Raw genomic sequence first — 26,888 nt, forward strand, 5'->3', positions numbered from 1 at the left:
CATGAAATCTTCAGTTCTTTCTATCGCTTTCCATCTAACATGGAGGCATAACTTGAAGGTAAAGGAAACCACCACACCGAGTTACCTTTCTGAATGCTCAGAAAGTACCACTTTTAGATGTGGCATTAAAAGTAAGCTCAGTTTTCTCAAAAGACTTAAAGGAAGATTTAGCATCTTAATGGACAGATGCTGTGGGAATTTACTAGACAGCAGTCTTCATACTGTTTAAATTATAGTGAATAGAAAGAGTATCATGGGCTTCGGTGGAAAGAAGAATGTAACCAAGTTCTCCAGTATAGACCTTTTAAATATGGTAGGTCCACAACGAAAACAGAGCGTGACCATCAGAACTGGTGACAAGCCTGCTTAAGTCTGTTATAAAATTAAATTTATAACTAAATAACAGATAATCTTGTCTTACATCTATGCTGATTACCGCAGAGCAACTACTTAGCACTGGAGGTTTACATCTATTACTGTTTACTGTGCTGCTCTTTGGGAGGGAAGTTAGATTCGAATAACCTCTTATACATATAAAATGATCCAAATGCACTTCTACGTAATGTTTACAAACAAGGCCTGTCCTCAAATGCATCAGTTTCATACTAAAAGTAACCTTACTCATCTAATAAGACTTTTCTGCTCTTTGTTTCCATTTTCATTACAACTTACGTAACAATATACACGAAATAGGTCAGTTGGGAAGTTTTACTGTACCTGAATCTGAGTAACAGTTCCTTCGTTGATCTCATCTTCAGCTACCTCAGCGGTAGCAGTCATGGTCACCTCAAAGCTCTGATCATTTTCTGAAACTTCAGAATAGGAAAGTTAGTCATATTCCTCACTTCTGTAACATTTTTATGCACACTATATGGGTTTTACCAATTGCCACCTTAGCTCTGAAAAATTTTAAAGAGGCCTTATTTGGTATTTAATTGTTGACAGAGTAATCTCGATGATTATCAACTCTTTCTATTCATAAAACTTAAACATGGGTACAGAAACCTTCAGTTTTTCACATGACTACAATCAAAAAACTAATTTGAAACATGTAAATACAACGTCTGCTTTGGGCAAACATCAGGTACTGTATTAATGCTTCCTTTCCTGCCCTATCTTCAGGATTTTCCAATTACTCAGAGACACCTTTCAAACCTTTTGGTAGCATTCTTATCCTGGCTCTTAAACAATACACCTGTACCTGCAGTCCTCTACCTATAAGGCAGATTTATTTTGCCAGTATCACAGAATCACAGAATGGCCTGGGTTGAAAAGGACCACAATGATCATCGAGTTTCAACCCTCCGCTATGTGCAGGGTCGCCAACCACCAGACCAGGCTGCCCAGAGCCACATCCAGCCTGGCCTTGAATGCATACAAGGACAGGTCATCCAGAACCTCCTAGGGCAACCTGTTCCAGTGTGTCACCACCCTCTGTGTTAAAAACTTCCTCCTAATATCTAACTCAAACCTCCCGTCTCAGTTTAAAACCATTCCCCATTGCACTATAGATACAAGTTGCTGCAAAACATCCAAGTCTCTAAGAGGTAAAAAATATAAACATGCATTAATAGAATTTGTAAACTGAACACAAAATATTCTGCTTATAATCCAAAGAGTTAACTTTTAACTCTTACCGACAGAAACAACTGCTTCAATTTAAAACAACTTACTTGGAACTGCAACAACAGAAATGCAGGGAGCTGAGTCATCAAGGCTCTGGTCATCCTCTGACAAGCAAAGCCTTTTGTGTGGAGGTTCAGTGCTGTCTTCAGAGTTTACTTCATCAGTTTCTAACAACAACAAAAAAAAACATACAGGTCCCTTTCTGTTTGCAGAGAAAAACTGGACAACGACCAAATCAAAAGCAGTAGCAAATGTGAGAGGTTGGTTGAGATGTTTATTACTGCCCAGGACCTTAACATCAATTACGGGCAGTAACAGTTCACATACATATTCTATGAAGTTTTCTTCATAAATTGCCCCCACAGATCGTTATCCTTCCTGAATCAACTCTCTGCTGCATAACAAAACCCTTAAGCCCACAGAAATTTGTGTGTGTTCAGTTCTAAGAACACATTTCCAATGAAATAAATGAGAACAGCTATAGTCTTGTCAGGCATGTAGCCACAAAATTTTGGGGCTTATGCTTCATATGACACTTCATCCATCTTTAAACTGAAACAGAATTAATCTCAGCACAATAAACAGAATCCCAATAGCTTGTCTAATCTGGAGGCAGGCAAGAATCATAGAATGATCAATGAAAAAAAGAAGAAATAATACTGTGCAGTAGAAATCTATACCATTTTGAGGGCAATGAAGTATGAGGTTTCCTTCAGTGTCCTGAGTCAGAGTCACGGAGTTCACTGTTTCTACTGTCACTGTGTCAGACTCTTCTTCAACTGTGCTCATACTCAAACCTGAAAGAACAATGCACATGTTAGTTTCCTTCAGACTGCCACCTTGCCCATAATGCTGCCTTCTTTTACTCAAAGAGCCCATCAAAACTCAACAGAGAATGACAAATCTCCATCTGTTCTTTTATAAGAATAACTCCAGAGTTGAAAGTGATTTACCTGCCATTGCCACTTCTGCATACTTATGCACTGCACAGAGTGAAATCTGGTAGTTTCAAAGCTACTATTCTAGTTAAAATAACACCCGACATTCACACTCAGGAGCATTTCAGACCCACTTCAACACTGAGAAATACTTCTGTACTCATATTGCTCATAGCTGAGCTATTTACGGAGTGCTAAGTTGTGAAGTTTTATTCTCCTTCCACGCATACAAATAACTGCTAGTGCTTTTTCTCCACCAAAGAACAAACGTAAGCACCAGAAAAGCTGGATGTAGGCAGTCACCAGCAAGAAAGATTACAGCAGCAGTGCCAGGGGTAAGCAATACAGACTGAAGTGAACTGCAGCGCTACAAAGCAATCCTGCTAATTTCACTGCCATCACAGAAGCACTATTCAGAAACACAAAGCTTGAACAAATTTCAATGTAAACTAATACTGCTACTAACTGGGGAAAAAAAAAAAAAAAAAAGAAAACAAGTGTCTTCTCAAACATAACCAATAGAAAAAAAATAACCTGTCATCAGAAAACACGCTCTCTGGTATTGAAGATAACTGAGAGCAGTATTTTCTTGGAAGGACAAAACCAGAGCAGGTCTTTATTAGTTGTGATGTTTGCTGCATGGCCAAAGCACTGGGTGCTAAGAATCAGAAGAAGAAACCTTAACTCTAAAAGGTGAAGAACTCGTATGTACTTTCTGGATAACTTTACTGTGGAGAATGTTGTTCATCCGAACCTGAGATCTCCACTGCAGCTGGGGAGGAAGGTACACCACAACCAGCAGCTGCTACACAGAGCTGGAACAGGAATCCAGACAGAATATCACTGAGGCACATCTAACAACAGCACGGAGATCCCAAGTGCTCCTTGAAAAGCATGGAGAAACGTGCACAATACTGTCCCAGAGGTTGAGATTTTCTAGGAAAGAAACATCCCTTGGTGTAACCCCAGGCCTGAGCAGGGCTTTTGTAACCTTCTGCCATTCTCCCAAGAGTGGTTCATCCCAACAACAGCTGCAGGCTCTCCAAGAAACAGAATCATGTTCTGTGTTTGACACTCGATGTTTAGCATATCTCAAGTTCCCTAACACACATAATTGGGCCTTGGTGAGAAAAGTGAGAAAGAGCCAAATTCTTCACTTGAGTGGAAGAATTCAAATCAGCTTCAATGGATCAGCTGGAACCTCACAAAAAAACTCACTGTACAGAACATGAAGTCAAAGCCAAGTGGGTCTTTTAAACATTATTATTATTTTTTTATTAATTAAAATGCACAAATACAAGGTAAACTAATGGAAACAAAGAAACTTGTTCTCTCAAGATACATTTACGCCAGGACACCAGCACTAACCTAAAAGATGTGAACAGAAAACAGTCTGCCAATCTCCAAACTTCATAATAATCACTGATTTCCAGCTGAGTAACAACAGAACTAGCACGTATGCTGGAGATCCATGCAATATGATATAGGAGGGGACCACCTGAAGCTTATGGGGTGTGCAGCGGAGAAAGCACAATGCTGCTCCTGGTGAGAACGCCCTGACATGGCTGCTTTCATACTCCACTCACCCCAGGTCCTCCATTTCTTGCAGGTTGACAGCCGAAGCCATGTGAGATGATGCTGCACCACCACAGAGATCTTCTGGGATGGGCCATGCAAGTTCCATCTAATATGGACACCTGCATATCAGCCACACACCCGCTAATGAAAAAGTCAGCAACAAAGTTAATGACAGCCAATAGTTTTTAATACGTGAGACTGTAACAAGCAGTCCTTTCATTTCCAAAACAGTCACCTTATTTTCATGGCATCACTGAGAATACGTGAATATCTGCCTTTGAAAATGCACTGCTTTCTATGTAAAAGAAGTTCATTCACTATGTGTGTGTGACCCAGGACACCTCTTCATCCTGGATTCCAATGCTTTCTTTAGAGATACCAATCTATCATTCATTTTATGTTCTGGAGGAGGGTGTTAGCTTGTGGGGAAAGGGAATAGTGTTGAACACACGTGCATTAACAGTGTGGATGGATATAATGAAATACAGTGAAGATCGAAGATTTTTCTAAGTTGAGAAATAAATGCAAATTTCATAAGCACCTTATAGTGCCTTGATAGATTGCTGGGTGTGTTTACCAAAGCTAACACTTTTCACAGTTCCTGACAACTTTAAATAGGTTTCAGTGCACAACTGAAGAGATACGAGAATATTTTGCCCACAAGAATCCTTCAATATAGAACACCGGTGTCAATTTCCCACTACATAATACAGCAGTTCTTATCTGTTTTAAAAAACATACAGCAAATCTAGGCAGAAAATAACAAAGTTCATTTGCTACTGAATCACAAAAAAAAAGAGAATATTTTAATACAAAATTCCTGTACTTCTGAGTCATCTTCATCAGGCAGATGGGCTCAATTGTTCTGTGGGCTAGGAAAATTAAGTGCTTGTAAGAAATAATATTTTTCCCTTGCAGACAAGGTTCTGTCATGATGCCTTGTTATTAACTAAATCTTATCTCTACTGTGAACTGATGGATATCTTTTAGAATTCTTAAAGCAACTGTATAAAAGGTTGTGCTCTTTACACCGGGCAAAAAGTATATTTCACTGAACTGTGAAGGAAGCAAGAATGAAAGCACACTAAAGGAGGCTTCCAGCTACTGAACTATCAGTGGGAACACCCACATAGGATGCGCTGCGATTTCAATGCATTTACTCAAGAGTGACACAATAGAAACAATGCCATTCCAGAACATCACACACCTTCACATAAAACCTGAATGTTTACTGTATTCCATAGCACAGCTTTTGTAAGGTCAACGCTTCTGATGCACAATCAGGAGATGTTACTATTTGACCAGAGCCAATTCTCTTATGCTTCTATTTATTTATTTATTTTCCCATCAAATAAACCCCACAAAACTTTCTTCTCACACTGCATGGGTTCCACTCCAATCTAAATCGAAGCCACAGAGGAACTGACTTCAACAGCTGCAGCAAGAAGCTAAGAAGGGGAGCAAACTGGACAGATATCAAACACAAGGACCCAGAGAGTGGAGTTCAATATACACAAGGATTTATTAAGCTGTGTCAACATGAGATCGCAGTCCTGCAAGAAAGATTAAGTTCTACTCGTTAATGGTATTTAAGGAAGCAGGCCGTCACAAAAAAGGAAATATATTGTAGTCAATGGGACAAACTGTTCTCATTTACATTGATGCACACCTATTTACATTTGGCAGAATTCCACGAGTGCTAGCCTGTATCCACTGCTTTTTTGATAAAAAGCACTGAGCATGCTTACATGTCAAAAACACACAAAGCGAAGTTAGCACTGCTTCAAAAGGGAAAACAAAACAAGAAAGTGCCTCCCCTTCCCAATAACAGGAAACAGCCCCCAGGCACAAAGTATGGGTATGGATAAGAATCTTGTTAAGACTGAGGTGTACTAAAATAATTTCTTTTCTTTCACGTAAATCCAGCTTCATTTGAAGCATTAAGCAATCAACTTTTTCACCATTATAAAGAGGCAGGAACTTAGGATAACAATCAACTTTTGGATGCTAACTGTAGAAGGCATGAGATAAAACCACAGCTCTTCTGCTTTCTGTTAGGCAGATGAACAAACACAGCACTAGCTCTCACAAATAGGGGCGTGTTAGAAACGGTAAGAAACAGTACAGGCACATGATAAACGTTTCATAGAATCATAGAAGGAAGGGACCTTAAAGCCCACCTAGCTCCAACTCCCTGCCGTGGGCTGGTTGCCCCTCATCAGACCAGGCAGCCCAGGGACTAATGCCTTCAGAGACAGGGCATACACAGCTTCACCACCCCCTAAATAAAGAATCTAACATCTAACTTGCTCTTCCCCTCGTTCAGTTTAAAGCTATCCCCATAGAATATCCAAAGTTGGAAGGGATCCGTAAAGATCATCGTGTCCAACTCTTCTATTTAAGGCATTTAACTCACTCTTCAGCCTTCTGAGTAAGTCATACAATGCTACAGAGGCAGTTCTATTAGGTGTCCAGAAAGCAAGCATGGAGTTGCTGCCACTTAAGTAGAAGCATCCACCTTCTTACTAAGACACCTTCTGTTTTTGCAGCAGGACTTTAACCACGCTGTCAAGGAATTAATTCCATCTACTGCCAGAGCAGTGCTGGCAAACAGAAAAGATTTTCTAGATTACTTTGGTATATTACTTACAATGGCCAGGTGGATCTGAACAATAGCAAATAAAGGCACACAAATAGTGTGAGCCAAAGACCTGAAGTGTAACGCGCTTCACTGTGCCTGAATACACACTCAAGAATAAAGAGATCTCAAAAGGAAAGGGGTGAAAAAAAGAAGGAAATGAAGGAAAAGCTCCTCCCAAACGGGCACAGTGGTGAAACGGAGTGTAACGGTGATGCTGGGAAGCCTGGTCCTGCTCTTGGATGCAAACCCTGATCCCGGCAGAGTAACACATTTCAGAACCCACTCAAAGCCCCGAGCAACTTCAGCACCTTCGCTGGATAAGAAATAACGAAATGAAGCAAATAAAAGCCACAAGCTTAGGATACCCCAACCATAGCCCGAGAGAGGGGAAACCGGGCACTTTAAACGCGTTCCCGCAGGTGGCCCTTTATTACAGACACCGAGATGAAGAAGTTTAACACAAAACCCGCACCGTCCTCCCCTTCCCGACCCCCGCGCTGTAGGAGCTCTCACAGCTTCTCCCCACTTTCGCACCCCCGCCCCCAAATGCCGCCCGGCAGCGCCGTGGAGGCGGAGATGAACGGCCGCGGGGGGAAGCGTCTCCGCCAGCCCCGGGGCCCGCCTCAGCGCCGCTGTCCCCGGCCGCCAGCGCCGCCATTTGGGCCCGGCCCGCAGCCGCCGCCATTTTCCCGTCCTCTCAGCGGGCAGCGGCGCCGGCTGAGGCCAGTCCGGCCCGGCGCGGCCCTGTCCATGCCATCCCGGCCGCGGCTGAAGCGCGGGGTCGGACATGGCCGCCTCTCTCCTCCCGGTGCCTTCGGCTCGGCCCGCCCCGCGCGCCGCCGCCGCCACCTCCCCGCGGCCCGGCCGCTCCCGGCCTTTGGCAGCCCGCAGGCCCCCGCGCGCTTACTTCCTGTTTTGGGTCCGGGCACTTGAGAAACCAGGATGGAGACTCCGAAGTACCAGGATGGAGGCGCCGAGCGGCAGCGAGCGGCGGTGGGGGAGGAGGAGGCGGAGGAGGAGGCGGTGGCGGGGCAAAGCGCAGACAGCCAGCGAGCCCGCCGGAAGGGCCCGCCGCCCACCCGGCGCCGCTTCCGTCCCACCGCGGCGCCACAAAGCGCACAGCGCGGGACTAACCGCTGTGGCGGCGCCACAAAGCGCACGGGGTTTCGAGGCGAATACCTCTCCTCGTTCCCGGAGCGGCGGGAAGGGCTCCATGCGTCGGCTCTGCGCGCTGCAGGAGGGAGGCGTCGTGCTCTCTCTACTTGTTAGAAACCCCTCTTTCCATCCACACTGCTTTTATTTCCCTCTTGCCCCATTACCTGAGAAGAATATATGCATCACCAAAAAAAAAAAAAAAAAAGAGCTTTAAAATTGAATAGAGGCACCTGGTAGCATGTGGCTCATGGTGTTCATCACCTCATGAACCAGGTAGATGGAGGTGGCCCTTGGTAAATAGTCACCTGCTGGGCTTCCTCACAGACCAACCTAGTAAATAAATGGGGGCACAGGGCTTGTATCCCAGAATTGTCCCTGGAGATTTCCAAGAAAAGCACCTGGGGACGTGGGTTAGTGGGCATGGTGGGGATGTGATGATGATTGGACTGATGGTGCAATTTTCCAACCTTAATGATTCGGTGATTACAATGGAGTGAAAGGTGTCCCCTGCCCGTGCTTTTCCATAAAATCAGCTCATTCCATTTGGGCACAAAACCTCTTTCTGGTTGGTCTTACCGCATCCTTTACCAGACTTTCTCAGAAGCTTTGGAATGTGCCCATGCCATTGACAAATTGCTGTTCTGCACGCCTTCCTCAGGGTGATCCTGAGGATCACATTTGGGTGGTTCTAAGGAATCTACCAGTTCTTTTTTTAATCATAAACCCCATTTTAATTGCTAGGAAAACTTTTATAGCAGGCCCAGCAGTAGTTCTCATGGCCAAATGAAATGTTTTAGGAATATTTCAGTGAAAATGGGTAGGAGTGGTTTTAGTTGCTCAAGAGTCATGGTTTCACCTGCGGTGAGAAGGCATTACTAGAAACTTATAGGATATCCCAAGTTACTCATAAGGATAATTGGGTCCAGTTCCTGACTCCACACAGCAACACCCCAGAATCAGACCATGTGTCTGAGAGCTTTGTCCAGATGCTTCTTGAATTCTGGCAAGCTCAGTGCCATGACCACTGCCCTGGAAAGACTGCTCCAGTGCCTCAGCGCCCTCTGGTGAAGAATCTTTTCCTGTATGTCTACCCTGAACCTCCCCTGTTATAGTTCCATGCCATTCCCTCCAGTTATATCATTGGTCATGAGAGGGGAGATCAGCTTCTGCCGCTCCACTCCTCTACGTGAGGAAGCCATAGGCTGTGTTGAAGTTTTCCCTCAGTCTCCTCCAGGTTGAACAAACCAGGGGACTGGCTGCCCTTAACAGCCACCCCTCATAATGACTTCCCCTCTAGACCCTTCACCATCTTTGTAGCTCTTTGTTAGTGCAATGCTGTGAGGACAAAACAGCGAGGAGACATCACTGTAGATTTAACCGTGCTGGAAGCCTCTAAAAATCACAACTCGTGCTATCAGGAGAGATGCATTTTCCTTAACATCTGGTGGCCCTTAATTCTTTGAAACCTCAAAGCCATGAAGGTGCCTACCTGGAACCATTGAACATGACCAGGGAAACTGTGTGCTTCTGAACCAGCAATGGGAGGGAGGCTAGGCAGGAGAGAGACCCTGTCTAGTCTAGGATATCTCAATGTCCATGGTTCAGCAACTGCATCTTGTCCATCAAGTTTCAATTCACTATGTGTGCCCCTCATCAGCTTCATGATCCAGGGGTGAATAGAGTCCTCCCTGCATTGTTCTTCTGTAGATGAGAACACATTAAAACAGTCATAAAGAAAAGCTGGAGGTTTTCATCTCTAAAACTGAGTTTTGTATTTGGTACATGAAAGCAGAGGGATAAAGACTGAATTTTAATAGGGACACAGGAAAGGATAGAGAGGAGATGTTGCCCATAAATTATGGCGGTGAAAGATGGGGAAGAAATGTATGGCTGGGACAAGAAGGTAGCTGGAGTAAGTTGCTGAAAGCAGTTCAGAACGTACAGAAAGCAAAAATGTTGCCATTTCTTATACCTCAGTCTTAATCAAGTCAGAAGTTCTAGAAAGACCTCATATAGTAAGCAGCAAACATAAAGAGGACTCTTTGCGTACCAGATGTTTTTTTTTTCTTTCTATGAGTTATCACCTGAATAAAATGCAAAGTCTCTATCCTTAGTCTCCCTTTATCGTATTTATCCAAATGTACCTTGTAGAAAACAATATTTTAACAGAAAAAATCTTTGGCTGCTTTTGTGTAGTGATGTTCTGTGATGTGGTGTTGTGAGATGTGATGATGATAAACCATTGTTGTCAGGTCACACTGAAGCACTTAGTGGGCTGAGAAAAGGTATAAACCACATTCAGAAACATTTGCTTTATAGTGAGTTCAATGCAGACCTATGTGGAAGAAACAATGGCTTCAGTTCTCTGTTGTTTCACGAACAGGATGAAATCTCTGCTAACAGGCTCTTATTCTGTGAAGCCAATGAGATTTGTGCATCCTGATTTCTTTTGTGTTAAAGAAACAGTTATATGTGCACATACTTTCTTAAGCTGATGAAAGAATCTTTGCTACGGACCTCACAATTTCTTTTTTAAGCAGCAGTTATTTTTTTTTGAAGCTGCTCATACTGTTCTTTACTCCCATAAGGCCAATTTTCCTGGTAGCCACCAGGTGTCTCTACTGCAAGCTGCTCTGGACATGTAAGAGACACAACTTTCCTCCCTTTGCTGTGCTGAAGTTAAAACTAAATTAGCATTACTCTGCAGGTACAGTTCTCTCACTCCTCATTAGGGAAGAAGTGAGGCTGTAGCCATGCCAGGATAATATTTTTATATTGACTAAGATATGCATACATTGCTTAATGTCTTCTGCCTTATGGTTTAGGGAGAACAGCATCTCAACATAAGTGATGTGCATACCAAGGGCTCAGAGGGAGTAAAGGTTCCTGGGACAGTTGCAGATGGGATAGCAGAGATGAGCTGACAAAAGGATCACCCTAATGCCAAGTCAGAACAATTAGCAGAGATGATGGAGATATTTTGTGCAGCTCTCTATTTCTTCCTTTCTCATGTTAGCTGGCTGGGATCAGTATGCCTAAAACCTATGTAAATTGGTTTAAACACTGAAGTCCCACACATGCAAAGTGAGCCAACCAGCCCACTTATACTTTAGATCAACCTAACCCTGTAGTCACTCCTGTCTGGGAAGTTACTGTATCTCCTAACTTCAGTTTCCCAGGGATACCTGGAAGACATTTGTTCTGAGATGAATGGTCACCTCCTGCTCAGCTCCACCTTCAGATGGAAGTTTTGCTCCTTCTCTTTGGTTCGGAGAGCACCAACATCCCAGTAGGTTACTACTGCAGAACTCAGCTGTTGTAGACAGATACAGGACAATCCCCTTCAAAGGACTTCAGTGTTCTGGAAAAATGATCTCAAATTTTGGGAAATTTTTACTTAGTTTAATTTATTGCCATTTAAGACCAACTTCTGATTACTGATTTAGATACCAAAAAGGAACATTAACAGTCAAAAAAGCACTTTAACACATTTCCACCTTCTTCTGCAGCCTCAGTTTCCCTTAGCCACCCTGTGGGTTACACTCAGGTTGTCCCAGTTCCTTTGGTAACATAGCAATGCCAGTTGTGCCTCCTGCTTCTGAAGCAACAAGGTTTTCCATTCTCTGTGCTGCAGAAAGGATGGGAATCCCAAGTGTTTTGACTTGTACAAGTTCCCATTGCACATTCAATGATTAAATTCAGAATGAACTGCTCATTTAAGTGGCCTGGTTCTCACCATGGAGGCCTTCAGTTACATACCTCTGCACTGATGGTAGAAGGAGCTTCAGTACTTACAGAGTAGTGATCCTTATGCTCCACGTTAATTGGCACTTTACATATGCCCTGTTTAATGAAGTCTACTGTGCTGGGCCCATTTCAGGTTACTAATTCTGTCTGTGGCTTCATGGAAAGATGCTGGTAAAAATCATACCTTTTCCCCAACTTCTTCCAGTCCACAGTTCCAGGTGAGCCTTATTTGGCTGCATGCATTTTGTGTTTGTCATGTCTGCTTAGTGCAAGACGTTCCCACTGGTGCTTTGAACTTGTAGAGCAAAACCACGGATTTAACCCACCAAACATCCACCACTGCATCTGTGCCTGTTCCCAGTGGCTATGTCTTGGTCTTCTCCAGTCTAAACAGGCCCAGCTCTCTCAGCCTTTTCTTATCAGAGAGTTGCCCCAACCCCTTACTAATCTTTTCAGCCCTTTGTTGGACTTGCTCAAGTAGCTCCGAGTCTTTCTTGTAATGGGTAGCCCAGAACTGCACAGGGTACCCTAAATGTGGCTACAACAGATCTGGGTAGCGGGGAGGATGACCTCCCTCAACCTACTGGTAACACTCTTCCTAATGCAGCCCAGGATACCATTGGCCCTCTTGACCCCAAGGGCACACTGCTGGCTCACGGCCTGCTGTCCACCAGGTCCTTCTCTGCAGGGCTGCTTTCCAGTAGATCATTTCCCACAGATTGTCCCCTGTCTAAGCTTTTGTATGTGGGTTCTTCCATCCTTCCCTGAGGAACTGCATCTTGCTGTCATAGACATGGAGATGTAACTCCTGAGGGCAGGGAATTTTTGAGTGGAGGTGGAAGCTGGCACAAGCTGGAGGGAAAATGACCAGAGAGAAAGACATCTCTCCTCCTGTACCATTCTTCAAACAGTCTGCCTCCTGTTTGTGTATGAGATTGTTAGTACTTACATGGATTTCTCTCTGTATATATGTGTATATAATGACATGTGGGTATAGCAAATATATTCATTACTTATTTATAGAAAAAATGTGTATATGTATATATAAACAATCCACTATTTCTAAAACACTTGATCAGCTGTATGCTCAGAATTTGTTAGGAGCTGGCTATTGATTGCTCAGGCTCTGAAGAGATGCCATGAAAGAAAGAGATGCCAGAGAAAGAGTAATGGAGCATGACATGAACGTGCATGGCTTCTCCACTGCAGAGTGAACACGATTCTGTGTGATGGGTGCATGAGGAGAAGAGGAGAAAGAATGAGGCTTCACAGAGTCACTGGTGAAATAGATGGTAGAGGAGAGAGCAGATGGGAGGAGCAGATGGATCCCAGTTGGGAAGCGGCTTACTGTGTGACACCGACATCAGAGGTGCTGACTGCAGGAGGAGACATGGCACTGCTTGAGGAGAGGGTGGCAAAATTTAGTTCTTACTGTAGGAGGAACAGTCCAAAGTGGACAGGCCCTTTCTGAATGGTATCTTACAGTGACGCTGTACAAGGGCTGTGGGTGGGCAGGGGAACTGCAGCTACATAGGGAGGAGAGGGACATGAGGACAAGAGCTGGTCCCTCAGCCTGTGTCACCTATGAAATTCCAGTAACTGGGGCTGCTATGACCATGATCCCAAACTCTATGGGGAGCTGTGAGGAGGAAAGTGATGTTTTGCATAGTGGAGGAACGTGACCTGTTTTGGAGCTGAAGGTTGATTTAGCTATCATGTAGGGTCAGCATTTTGGCATTGTTTGCCACCTGCCTGTTACCATGAAAATACTGAGAAAGCTCCCAGTCCTTTGAAGGGGACAATGTGATTTTTTTTTCCTATTTTTTTAAGCAAAATGTACTATTTACCATGTAATTCTACTCTCTGCAGACAGATGGTGCTGCAATATATCCTAGAACTCGGAACCAGCTTTTTCAGCTCATAGAGGGGATATCAAGCAGAGTCTACTTTATATTTTTGTTCAAGTTTGTTCCTAAATGTGCTTTACTCACTACAAAACGAAATTCTTTGCCTCTTTGTTGTTCTGCTTCCAACTGTGTGTATGTAAGCAGATCGGCCAATTTTCTTTTAGTTTTGTTGGATTATTACAGAGCTGGCTGGCAGAACTCAACTTCAAACTCAAATCTTTCCACTGGAATAAAAGCTATCCATGGCGTTATTCCCCCTGATGCAGGATTTTCTTGTGTTTAAAAAACCTGCATTTTGGGCCCAAGCAGATCTTGTGGCCCCTCTTTAACAGCAGTTTGGAGCTTCTGTCAGCAGATGTACCAGATACACAACCTAAACAATCTCTCACGGCAGTTCTGCCCCAGTTTTTGTTTCCTTTTATCTCTCTTCCTGATGCTGTGGCACATTGCTGATGGGTTGTCTTGCAAAGTACAGTGTGGTTAAAGATTTCTCTCAATGCTTTATTTCTAGGAAACAACAACAAAAACTATATTTTTTTCTCAAAAAAAGTGTGTATAAGGGGGATTAATGAAGGGTAGGATCAGTTTGTTTAATCTCTAAATTTGAAGGCCTAAAAAGCTGCTGAAAAAGCAGTGCTAGACCTCATCTGCTTTCCGGAATCCCTTTGAGGAGGTGTTTAAAGTTTTCATGTCTCCTTGGTTTGCTTGAGGTGTCCCCAGCATCCCGGCTCCCATACTGTTGAAGAGTGGCTGAAAATGCTGGAGCTGAAGAGTAGGAATGACAAGAAAAAAGAAAGATGCTATTCTAACAACCAGTGAACCTGAAGGCAAACAAACTTCTGTCACTCGTTTCAAGTGTATCTGATAAGAGTTTAATGTAAAAGCTCTTCACATCCTAGTGTGCTGGATGTGAGAGCTCTGTTTTTTCCTACCCAGCTAAGCATAAGGCTTCCTACCTTGGGCTCATCATATGGCTCTGTGTCAGGATAGGGAGCAGCTTTCCCTGCTTTTACTGTCTCTGCCAGAATGCAGTGTGACTGGAATGGTCCAGAATAACTTTTTTGTTGTTGTAGTTTTCGTGCTTTTCCCTGGATCTTTTCAGTGTCACAAACCTGTGAGGCTATAGCAAAGCCACAGGAGAAGGCTACAGGACATGTGAGCAGAACTGGATGCAAGTGGAGTACTTCAGGAACCTCCTCAGATGTTTGTACCACTGAGAAGAACATACCTATGGACTCACGCCCCGTGCTGAGTAAGAGCTTGGATGGATCCCTGCCAACTTCTGGTAGAGGGACTTATTCAAAAAGACAAGCACCATTGCTCTTCTCACAATCTTTCCTTTTAACAAGAAACCAGTCCATTAGAGAACTATTCTGAGGTGATGACCAGGTGGATGAGCTCTTTTAGGATGCTGGTACCTAGCCCTGTCTTGGATGCTTCACAGTCATGCAGAAAAGACAGAAGCCAACTTCTCCAGAACTCCTGCATGTGTCTCCAGGACACTCTTCCCTCTGCTCAGACATTTCAGGAAATCATAGAATCATAGAATTACTCAGGTTGGAAAGGAACTCAAAGATCATCAAGTCCAACCGCAGCCTAACCGTAGTACCCTAACTCTAACAACTCTCCGCTAAATCATATCTCTGAGCACCACATCCAAACGGCTCTTAAACACATCCAGGGACGGTGACTCAACCACCTCCCTGGGGAGCCTATTCCAGTGTTTAACCAGAAGGACCAATGAGGGGCTTCTGAGTAATCTTCAGACACTTCATAAATAACATCAAAAACATCAGTCCAATCCTGCGTGGTTCTGAGTTCCCTAAATACATTTCTTTTACCAATTGCAACACCAGATGAATTAAAGACTACTGAGGAACCTCAGCGTCCCCAGTTTCAGTGATGTGCCCATGTCACTTTGCTTGGGCTTTCTGATGTGTTCAGAGCAAGTCTTGGTGCTCTACAGAATTGTCTTCTGGGCCCATATGCTGATTCACTGATGTCAGAGGGGTTGTGCATGGGTGCAAGAAGTTCATCTCTTTGAAAATTCAATGAAAGCTAGGGTTTGAAACCTGAGCCATAATCAATCTGTCTTTTCCTACCGGAGATGTAAACAAACTGGTGAGAATAATCTTCAGAAGCAATCAAAGTAGTACATCAAATCTGGCAATTGACAGGGCAGTGGCTGGGATAACACTATCCATTCCCAGAAGTGTCAGAGTGATATGTTTCTGAACCTTAAACAGGTCTGCATTTCCACGGGACTTAGTAAAATATGCTTCACGTTCTAATCTGATTTCCTGGGTTAGAGAAAAAGTGACTAAACGAGCTGGTAATACTACCTGGCAGCTGTCAAATGACTTTGTGTCAAGAGAGAAAATGGACGAACATATGTTCTGAACTCCTGCTACTTATGATAGAGGATGAAAGAAAGAAATAGAAGGGGTTTAAGTTGGAAATGAGATCATGCATCACGCCCTTTGGACAGCATGTAATCTGGCTAATGGCATCAAGTAGCTATATAAATAACTTCATTAAAATGAACTTGTTTTAGATGAGCTAAATACATCAGACTCGTTTGTCATAGAGCTGGGATGAAATAATCGGGTTAATTTAAAGCTGTGCACTGGGGACAGATGATTCCTGAATTTCTTCCGCTGCTGAAATGGCCATCAGTAGAGTCAGGCTCCAGTGGGAGCCCTGAGCCCAGCAGGGAAATGGAGATGGGGCTTCTGCATCTCCCAGGAGCCCCTCTCTTGTGTTTGTAGCGCAGTCTCCAAAGTTCCACAGCTGAAAGTATTTGTTCCAGGGCATTTAAAGGATCATTCAAAGACCACTAGGTCTTTTCCTTTCGGGGTTGATGTAAACCCACCATGCTTCACTGAAGTCAGTTGAGCTGTACAAATTTAGACCAACTATGTATACAACTACTGGGGCAGCGAATGTGAAAAGTGTCCTTTCACACTGTAGGCCATCTGTCTGTCTGTCTGTCTGCACACTCTTTTATTCAAACCCCAGTTCTGAATTGCTTGGATTGTCCTTTGGTGGAGCAATAACTGCCTGTACCATCACCAGAATTTGATGTGTGAGCAGTTTTCATTTTTGTCGTGAATGAAAACACGGATCTCACAGAAAATGAGTTTAAGGTTCGCATTTACAGACAGCCGCCTTTCAAACAAAGGGGTGAGAAACTGATTCTTCACTTTTATATCTGCCGAGAGCAGAGTTGGGGGCATGGTGTGTTGTGCTCTTACGCAACGAATCTGCCCTGCAGTGTCTGTAGCTGACAGCTATGGATTTATCAAATGAGAAACTGGACCGTGAATAAAGCTCTTGGCAATAAAAAGCCTTTCAGCTTTTTAATACTTCTCGGTCCCGCCCTTTGGTTGTGCTCCTGCAGCGATCCCTCAGCCCAGGTAAAGGGCTGTGCAAATGACTTCAGGCTATGGGAGAAATTCCTCATTCCCAGGGCTCTGGTTTATCCAGCTTGGTTGCTGATAGCAACCTCTGGGCTGTTTTAGCCCTGTGAGATTAAGGATCTGTTCACCAAGGTATGGTGAGTATTCCAGCACTTTTATCTCTGTCCTCATCATAGCTTCCCAGCCCAGTCTGTACCTGTAGAGAGGTGAAGAGCTGCTTTCCTCTGCTTTCCTGTGGAGCATTCTGGCTCTGTAGGACTTGGTTTGTTATTTTAGTCCAGTGATTTACAGTTTTAGAGCTTTTGGACCTTGCTTCATTATCAAGATCTTCCCATTGGCTGAGATTCCCCCTGCCTGCTCTGAGCCACAGGGCAGCCTTCCCCTCTGATAGACATTAACAAACACAGCGGCTAACCTGGGGCTGACACAGCTGCAGCATTTATGCAAGTCACATTGACATCAAATAGCAACCATATGCGTGGGGCCAGAGGTTATACTTCTGTGGCAAATTTGATGCGACGCAGAATGAAGTGCTAATCCATTTGTACTGTCAGCATGCTGTCTGCAGTGGAAATTGGATCATGTCCAAGCAGAAAACTTTGCTTCGAGTGTGAAAATGGTTGGTGATATTACGAGTTGGTGATATTACGAGTGGTGGTTTCTCTCTGTAGGACTGAAACACGTGATTTTATGAGCAGGAAGGAGTGATCCTCAGGGATCTGAATGCATCTGGAAGACCTTCTCATTATGTGCTTATTTATTCTCATGCCAGGTGTGTCATATCTTCCCTTCTTAAAGAGCTGGATGTATCCCACATGGCACGCTCTCATCAGACAGTCAAAACTGTCGGAGTTAGCCAACAGAACTACTCTTACTAGTAAAGTAAGCAGGATTTACACTTCAGATATTGTACTAAGTCATATAATCCTCTTGTAAAATCTTTCTAACCACCTTGAGCAAATGGCAATTAAAATAAAGTGCAAAATTCTACTCTCGTGAACATATGTTTGCTTTCCTGTACGGCAGCGATGAGTGCTGTACTGCAACCTGCATCCTGGTTCCTGTTAGAATTTCTCTTTTCATCTGCTCACTTGTTTTATGGATGATTTTTTTTTTCTCAAATTACATCTGCACTCCAAAGAAAATTGTTGTGGGTCAAAGGGAAGAGTATGGCCTATGTGACTGCGTGACTGCAGCTTTCAGTGCAACTCAGTGTCTAGGAGAAGGATGCAGAGGGTGATGGCAATGGCCATTCAGTGTCATCAGGGGGTTCAGAGGGGACATTTCAACCAGAAGCAAAATCTTGTCCTGTATTTCTATCTCCTTTCATTAAATCAAAAATATTCCTGCAACTTGGAAATACAACCTCGTCAAACACTGACAACAAGGTAGAGCTACCAGCAGAAAATGAGTCATTATATCATTAAATTAGCAATCAATCTAACAAACAGTGAAAGGCTGTCTGGCCTATCTCTAACAGGTGGTTTTATTATCTGAGTAAGAAATCCTTTTTTTATCTCTGCAGCTGATGAGGCACTGCAGCAGGGATCAGAAGAATCTACGTTCAGGAAAGAAAGGCATCTCTGCAACAGGACTGACAAGGAGAAAAAGGAATTACAAAATAGGATGTTTTCTTTTCCCTTCAAATGAGCAGTAAGCCAATTAAAACGTTCTATTATCAGTTAGTTTGGAAGGGAAGTAGAAAGTAGCCCATGTTCAGATTGAATTCTCAAGATCCTCTTCTTTCATAATCTTACCTTTACTGCAATCCGGTTGTCCATATAAGCAGAATTAGACATGTACATTCAGCATCTGCAGAAACTTCACCTATTTCAGCACAGTCCAAATGTGAAAGTAAGGGTATCAGCTCTGAGGATTCCCAGCATGTAAATATTGAAGTGTATGGTTAACTACGTATCATGGCAGGTTTGGGGAATTTACATGAGGAGCCTAACGCTTTGGGAGTGAGAGCCATGCACATTTTTTAGGTAGTATTTAAGCACTCAGGACCCTATTCAGAAGCACTGATATCCAGGAAGTTAAGGCCCTCACCCAGTTATTGCAAATCCCTTTTAGATGGTTTTTTTTGGTACCTCACTGAGGAATATTGCTCATTATATCTTGGACAGCTGTGGAAATCAGCCCTGAGATCGGAAAGCATGGCAACTCCTTGGTCTTTTAGCAGAAAAACCAGTTCTGGTTACATACATGAAAAACCCAGACAAATATCCAAACTGATTGCAAGGTTACACAGATGCTGGGTGTAACTTCAACCCTTTCAAGTATCTTGCAGCACCTCAGCCCTCTGAAATAGACAGCTTTCAGTAGCTGTTGTACGTCAGACATCACACTCAGCTGTGAGGAGTAAATGAAAAGACATGAAGCCAAGAGAAGTACATTTCAGTGACAGTAAATATTGACGGCTCCCATTTGACAGAAGAACAAATAAATATTGCTGGTATGGGTATGTATGCAGAGATGTGGCTGTAATTTGTGGTCTATTTTTTTATCTTATTTTATTTTTTCTTGCTTTTTTGCTTTTCTGGACTGTGCCTTTAATCCCAGAGCTGTTGGCAGCTGCTGTGGAAGCAGCTGGGATCCAGGCCAGTCTGTTTTCCAGGTCTGATGCACACCAGGCCCTGCCTTTTTCTCCTGTCCTTCCCTTTCTAGTAGGGATTCAGCAATAGAATTCCTAACTGACACTATGGAAGATCTTGCCTGTTAACAACCTTGTACCTAGGTCACAGCAATGCAGTTATCAGTGCAAGCTGGGGGATGAAAGGATGGTGCACAGTCCTGCCAGAAAAGACCTGGGGGTACTGGTGGATGGCGAGCTGTACGTGAGCCAGCAACGTGTCCTTGCAGCTCAGAAAGCCAACCCTATGCTGGGCTGCATCAAAAGAAGCGTGGCCAGCAGGGCAAGGGAGGTGATCCTGCCCCTCTGCTCTGTGCTGGTGAGGCCTCACCTGAAGTACTGCATCCAGATGGGGAGTCCTCAGTACAGGAGAGACATGGACCTGTTGGAGTGTGTCCAGAGGAGGGCCACAAAAATGATCCAAGGGATGGAACACCTCTCCTATGAGGACAGGCTGAGAGAGCTGGGGCTGTTCAGACTGGAGAAGCGAAGGCTGCGAGGTGACCTAAGAGCGGCCTTTCAGTCTCTAAAGGGGAACTACAGGAAAGAAAGGGGACAGACTCTTTAGCAGGGTCTGTGGTGACAGAACAAGGGGAAATGGTTTCAAACTAAAAGGGGGCAGATTTAGATATAAGGAAAAAGTTTTTTTTACGATAAAGGTAGTGAAGCACTGGAACAAGTTGCTCAGAGAGGCGGTGGATGCCCCATCCCTGGAGACACACAAGGTCAGGCTGGATGGGCCTCTGAGCACCTGATGGAGCTGTAGGTGTCCCTGTTCACTGTAACAGAGTTGGACTAAATGACCTTAAAGGTCCCTTCCAACTCAAACGATTCTATGATTCCATGATCCTACTCTCTCAGGCCAACGGAATTGCCTTAGCTTTAGGAAACTATTTGCAACAAGAAAGTCAGACTTCATCTATAAAAATTATATGCATATTTCCAGAGTGTTCCAAAGCTCTGAATCTTTTCTGAATTGAAAGCTGCTCATAGCTGAATTAAAGGCTGAGAGGCAGAAAAGGCCAATTGTAGACACTGCATCTACATCCAGCCTTCGCCCAGACCTGGTTCTATCCAGATTCAGGAGGTGGGATGTTACTCCTGCCTAGATCCATCAGGTTAAGCTGTGTACCTGAGTGCTGTGTGACACTGGGTAAAGTCCCCAGCCCTGTAACATTCCTGCAGTCAGCCAGTCAAATCCAGTGTTTTCTATGCAGCTATTCTTTATCCTTGTAGTGTGTAATAGCTCAGTTACGTGCAAGAAGAGCTGAGAGACACATGAATACAGCACTGAAGGAGTGACAAAAACATAACGTGCTTTCCCAGGAATTTTCTATACAACTTCATTGCATTGCTTGTTCTCAAAAAATGGCAAAGAGAATTAGCTTATTGGTTAATTAACAACAACAACAACAAGTCAATTTTGTGCTCTGACCATGAGAAAAAGGTGAGTCAAGTTTACACATTTGTCACAAAGAAAACAAAACATTTCAAAAAGGCTGCAACAACCAGCAATATATATGATAGACAGATGACTTTAGGGATTTCTGTTTTCCATTGGCTCGTGGCAGATAACTATTGCTTTTCAATTTGAACAGCTCTATGCAAATTCATTGCAACAATCAACTGGATGTGAGAAACCCCTGGTTGCTGTCAGTGTGTGTGAAGAATGGCGGTGTAGAGGTAGGGTCACTCATCCTTGTCAAAAATGAGTGCCGCTCAGTTTTCCATTCAGTCTTTTCCAAAAATGAGGGTTTTCTCAAAAATACGGTGACAAAGCTATTGGTAGTGACAATATTTGACTCTGATCACACAAAAGAAGTTCCAAAATGAAACGTTTTCAGTTTTATTGACGGTAAAGTCAATAAACCCTCAACATATCTTTCCTTATTGTGAGCTTGGCAAGTTCTCCATTTCTGGTGGCGTTATCTATTGTCTCAACATGCTGTGAAGTCTGATTAACACTGATGTAATAGCCCCAAACTACGTAACTGGCAAACATTGGTATTAATTTGTTTCTTGAATTTGAAATTACCTCTTCAATTTTGCGTTCTAGTGTGGGCACTTAAATAGCCATTGCCAGTTTGATGTCATTTGTAGGGCTGAATGGCATGTGGATTGCTGTGTGGAGGTTCAGCCCCTTGTCCATTGCAATTTGGGAAGTGCAAACCGTATTCAGGCATGGGAAGCTGGATATAAAGCTCTGAGTTTCAGAAGCAGAAGTTCCCAGTGGTGCATGCAGAGCAGAGATAGTTGGAGGGGAAGGTGTGCACCAAGCTTGGCTCTGACCCAGGGCAGTGACCTCAGTCTGCCTCCTGCACACCTCAGGCACTGAGTGCTGGCTCGTAGCATCATCCTCAGTGAGATCTCTTCTGCTTTGTCTAAGCAATTAAATAACCCTTGGGGCAGTCAGGGATTGCTCTGCCTTGGAAGCAGACAGCTTCAAGGATGTTCAGATGCAAAGGTGCATTCTCCCAGCCCAAATGAATACATCTGATACAGGGTTCTTGACTAGTTTGCTGGAAAGCAAGCTGACAATAGACTACAAATGTCACATGATGGAAATAAATATTTCCAGGCTGACAGTGTTCAGGATATTGAACTGGCAAACAATGAACTAAATAATGGAATTAATTGCTTATAGAATAGTAGGACAACTATGGAATTTTTCCTGTGATATGCAGGAAATCTGGTAATTATTACTTCCAGCTATCTGAGGGCTAATGCTTCACATAAAACCTGACAGTCAGGAACAGAACTGACATCTACGTTGTCCAGGATGCACAGCTGCATCCGAAATCTCAGATGAGCAGATGTGGAAGAACCAACTACAGTAACGACCTCACCTTCTCTGGGTGCTGACCTGCTGTAAACGAACATCCTTGTTGTCTGATTCACTGTTGAAGCTCTTCCCTAAACATCAGTGATGGGATAGCAGTGCACATTCTTCTATTTATTATCAGGGGCTCTGCACAGGTTAGAGATTAAGGAGGAAATATTCATTACTCACAACTCTTTGCATCGATTCAAAATGTCAGTCAATACTATAACCTCATGTGTCACCCGGAGCATAAAGAAAAAAACAAAAAATGCTTTTTGCACCAAACAGTTTGTGATCTGTTTATCAAAGAAAACACAGTATGTTGCTAAAAAGCAAGATTTGATCTTTGCTCTCTCTCTGTTAGCATCCATGGTTTCAGCCTGTTGCTTTTGACCAGCACCTGATATTCATTGCTGAGCCAGGTGCTGTTTGCTTTGGCTCCTGTTTGCCTTTTTTTCTGCTAACAAAGTTGGCAGTGGAAGTTTTATGGGTTTCCTTTTCCCTTTGCTTAGAGGGAAAGGCAGAGACAAAAACTCCGTGTATAGTGTGAATGAAGGCAGACATCCACCATAACACACAGCACACACTGTGCTGAAAACAGCCCTTGTTGGTAGGTTTCTTTTTCTCCCATCATGTCTTCCATTACCCAGAGGGGAAAACGGTGCTCAGAGTATCATCTGCTCAAAGAGAGTTGATGAATTGGACCTGGAGACCTGATGTTCCTGTTGGCAGTGGCGTCCGTGCCTACTTTCAGCAGAGTCACAAAATTAGATTTCAGCTCAAAGGGTCTGCTGTTGCCTCCAACTCTGCTCTTGTATAATACAGACCCCCAAATGACACCCAGTAATTTCTGCACGGAGTAGGAAATTCTGTTTCAGCTGTGGCGAGGCTGTCAGAATGATATCCAGCTGTGATTTAAAGATTTCATGGTAATATACAATCTGCACAACTCTCCATGTGCTGTTCCATGACTCACCTTTCCTGTCACCTTTCTGTGCCTTATCTTATTTTCAGCGTGAAATTATTTAGCATCAGCTTCCAGCTGGAGCCAATGCTCATGATGGCTTTTCTTTTGGAGGGGAGGGGGAGGGGGGAGAAAACATCGTGACTTCAAAATATTTTTTGTTATTCAGGCAGTGAACAAAGCACCTTTTAACTTTATTTGAATAAGCAGGGAAAAAATTGGCTCCTTTTTCCTCTTGCTGTGAGATGTGCATCCTAGACTAATTTAGATTAATGACATGTCTAATGTTTTTCATTTGCAGACATGATTGGGGTCTTCGGTGCCTGCATTTTGTTTCCACCATTTCACAACCTCAGAAAATGTGGCTGAGCTGACAGCCTCACCCTACGAATATTCTGTGAAATGCAGAAATGGTAGCTTATACATCTGTTTACTTCTCAGGAGGTTACATGGAGCTGTGAGTTCACCTCTGAGCCTCCTCTTCTGCAGATGAAACAACATAAGTGTACTCAGCCTCTCCTCATAGGATATGCCTTGCAGCCCTTTGTTGCCCTCTCCTCAGTGCTTTCAAGGACCTTAATAATTATATTGTGAAGCCCAGAACTGCACACAGTATTCAAAGAGGCTGCACAAACACTATATTTGGTGGGAGAATCATAGACTGATAGAACGGCTTGGGTTGGAAGGGACCTTGAAGATAATCTAGTTCCCACCCCTGCCATGGGCTGCTTGCCCCCCATCAGCTCAGACTGCCCAGGGTCCCATCCAACCTGGCCTTGAGCACCTCCAAGGATGAGGCATCCACAGCCCCATCGTATTGTGACTCTATTGCTAGGAGACAAACTAGCTCGATTCTCTGGCAAACCCTGAAGTGGGTGTTCAATTATAGTCCAGGTGTTTATATTCCATTTTGAGTATTAGGAATTTAGATGGAAACAGAAGGAGGAAGGATGGGTAGGGAAAGGAGGAAGAGAAATGCAAGTTTGTGTTCAGATCTGACCTTTAAGTAGGAGCTAACTGGATCGTGCAAGAGCTCTGACGTGCTTGAAGGAACGATGCTGGAGAAGTGGCAGGGAATTCACTCTGTACTTGTGTTTAACTTTCACGGGTCTTTTAATGCCATTGGGAAGTTCTAAGGGGTCAAAACGTTAATGCAGTCTCAGCTTCTGTCTTTCAGAAAATCTCTGAGAACCTGAGTTGACATGAAAAGACATGGGATACTTCAGCTTTGTGTGACTTTAAAATCACCCTTGCACAAAAGCACATGGGCTTGATTTTCAGTTGTGTTCTTTTGATTTTAAATGACGAAGATTCCAATACAATCAATGTAATTCCACTTAATTAAGACTAGAACTTGGAACAGAAGGTCATTTGCAGTGTTCTGTAACTCCACTAACACCAAGAGGACTAAGCAGAGCTGTGGGCTATCCATGGAGCCATCTCTGTGCTGCAGGATGTGTCATCAAAGGACCAAATCACCCAGCTCCCATCAGCAATGCTACAAGGAGCAGAGCTGGGCAGGAGAGCTTTTTAAACAGATGCTCCCTCTACACAAATTAGCTTTCATACCAAACATAAATTTCATGCCTGGCATGCTGCTATTGCAAGCCTGGTGCTCAGCTTTGTGCCTTATTCCCAGAGAAGCAAATGGTTTAGGCTTTATATTGCCAAGTGGGGAAGCTCATGCAGTTGGGAGCTCCAGGATGACACACACAGAGGCCAACGAGGACAATTCAGCACTGTCTGCTTCCTGACTTTGCTTGAATCGATTTCCATGGGCACCCAAAATAGAAAAGAAATGAAGAGCCTAAGAGGGAGTTCACTCTCACCTGTCCTCTCTCTCCAGTGGAAGCATTCCCTTGTGTCTTTATTAGTAACATGCTGTGCATCCTTTGAGTTTCCCTACTTCACAACACTCTCCTGGATTTCTGTCGATGTTTTCAATGGGAATTGATTATTTCAGTGCAAACTTTGCTAGAAATTTTTGCATCTTCCGGATTGCAATTGCAAACCTTCACCATGAATACTCATTTGTGTAATTAAAAAAAAAAAAAAGCTGATGGGAATGATTTATTAGGCAGATTCCAAATTAATTCTTTAGCCGGCACAAATGAAAAGAGTGAGTTTGTCTTCATGAGGCTACAATCATTTCCAGATTGAAATAACTTCATCGTTTTCCATCTGTTCCCTGTGGCCTTTAGGGGAAGGCGTTCAGTGTATCAGAAAACCCAAAGGCATATTTCACAGGAATTAAAGATGGCATTCTTTCAAATTTCATCATGATTTCATCTGATCAGTGAATTTGTCTCTGAGGATGTACAAGCAAGTCCAGGAGGTAAGCACACCTGGCATAACTGTTATTTCTGAACAAACTATCTGCAAGATGGGCAACGCTGAGAGTTCCCAGCATGCAAATTCAGGAGGACAAACACAAAGAATCAGAGCAAACCTTGACTGGTCTCATCTGCTATATTTTGGTACGTTAGCATCAACTGCCTTAGTAGCTGTATATACATATATACATCATACTATGCATGTAGCATATATGCATCATAGCGGCATATATCCATCATATTAATGATTATGACTGAAAATGACTGCATTTGGGATGGAACATTAGGAATACTGGGTTGGATGTTCAGAAGAATTTCTTCTCTGAAGAAAAAAAAGTGGTGAGGCATTGGCACAGGCTGCCTTGTGGAGTCACTGTCCCTGGAGGTGCTGAAGAAACGTGTAGATGTGGCGCTGAGAGACACGGTTTACTGGGCAATACTGGTGGTAAGTGGATGATTGAACTAGATTATCTTAGAGGTCTTTTCCAAGCTGAATGATTTTATGATTCTATGACATATTACTGTGGTAGGGATGAGATTTGAAGGTGGGAACTGGATGCCTTTTTTCCATTGTAACATAAGGGAGTGACCATTTCTTCCTCGTCACACACAGGGGTTTGTAGGGTGAAAGGGCAGGACTGCTGTTACATTTGAGAACTAAAAACATACTCATATCCATATGCTTTTGAAATAAAATTGCTGGAATTATCTAAAAGTAATCTGATTTCAATTATCACTAAATATAGGTTAACAAAGTCTAAGCAAAACCATATGGCATTGCTTTTCACTGTAACTCATCTAGAAAATGAATCTAATTTAGCTCTTCCTTAACTTGCTTTGGCTGGGTAAAGGTAATAAATTGCATTGTCTTCTTTTCCTTTACCTTTAAAAGCTTTATTTGTCCCAGAGTTGATTAGGAGACAAATCTTTGATTTCAACTCCTTATTTTTTCACACAACTACAGAAAAGTATATGAAAAAGGAACAGTGAAGCTTTGGGAACCTGGGATTTTGGTAATTCAGAATGTGTTTTCTGAAGTCCTTTTAAATTTCAAATAAGGCATATAACCAGAATTTACGGCACTTACTGAAGAAAAGAAGCTGTTTTCAAGGTGCTTCTCCCAC

The 26,888-nt window shown here is 43.3% G+C and overlaps 2 protein-coding genes across 4 annotated transcripts in view; both read right to left on the reverse strand.

Moving 5' to 3' along the window:
- DMTF1 (cyclin D binding myb like transcription factor 1) overlaps window positions 1-7,736 on the reverse strand; it is a 28,425-nt gene extending 20,689 nt beyond the window's left edge. For 2 of the 3 annotated variants that reach the window (XR_005859123.2, NM_001080863.4), the window contains exons 1-4: window positions 7,691-7,736; window positions 2,307-2,423; window positions 1,674-1,793; window positions 718-812 (exon numbers count right to left, since the gene is read on the reverse strand). Coding sequence is in view for 2 of the 3 variants with exons in the window: in NM_001080863.4 (NP_001074332.2) it covers window positions 718-812; window positions 1,674-1,793; window positions 2,307-2,415 (324 nt within the window). In the remaining variant the exon portion in view is untranslated. Of the gene's footprint in view, window positions 1-717; window positions 813-1,673; window positions 1,794-2,306; window positions 2,424-4,150 lie in introns of all 3 variants that reach the window. The other variant, XM_046940797.1, reaches the window with a different exon arrangement.
- LOC121108084 (translation initiation factor IF-2-like) lies at window positions 5,646-8,121 on the reverse strand. The gene is made up of 2 exons (XM_040654809.2): window positions 8,103-8,121; window positions 5,646-8,014 (listed from the first exon to the last, which is right to left on the reverse strand). The coding sequence occupies exons 1-2, from the start codon at window positions 8,119-8,121 to the stop codon at window positions 7,407-7,409; spliced, it is 627 nt and encodes a 208-aa protein (XP_040510743.2). The 3' UTR covers window positions 5,646-7,406.
- Between the last annotated feature and the right edge of the window lie 18,767 nt (window positions 8,122-26,888).

This window comes from Gallus gallus, chromosome 1 (assembly GCF_016699485.2).
Source record: "Gallus gallus isolate bGalGal1 chromosome 1, bGalGal1.mat.broiler.GRCg7b, whole genome shotgun sequence".
Lineage (NCBI taxonomy): Eukaryota > Metazoa > Chordata > Aves > Galliformes > Phasianidae > Gallus > Gallus gallus.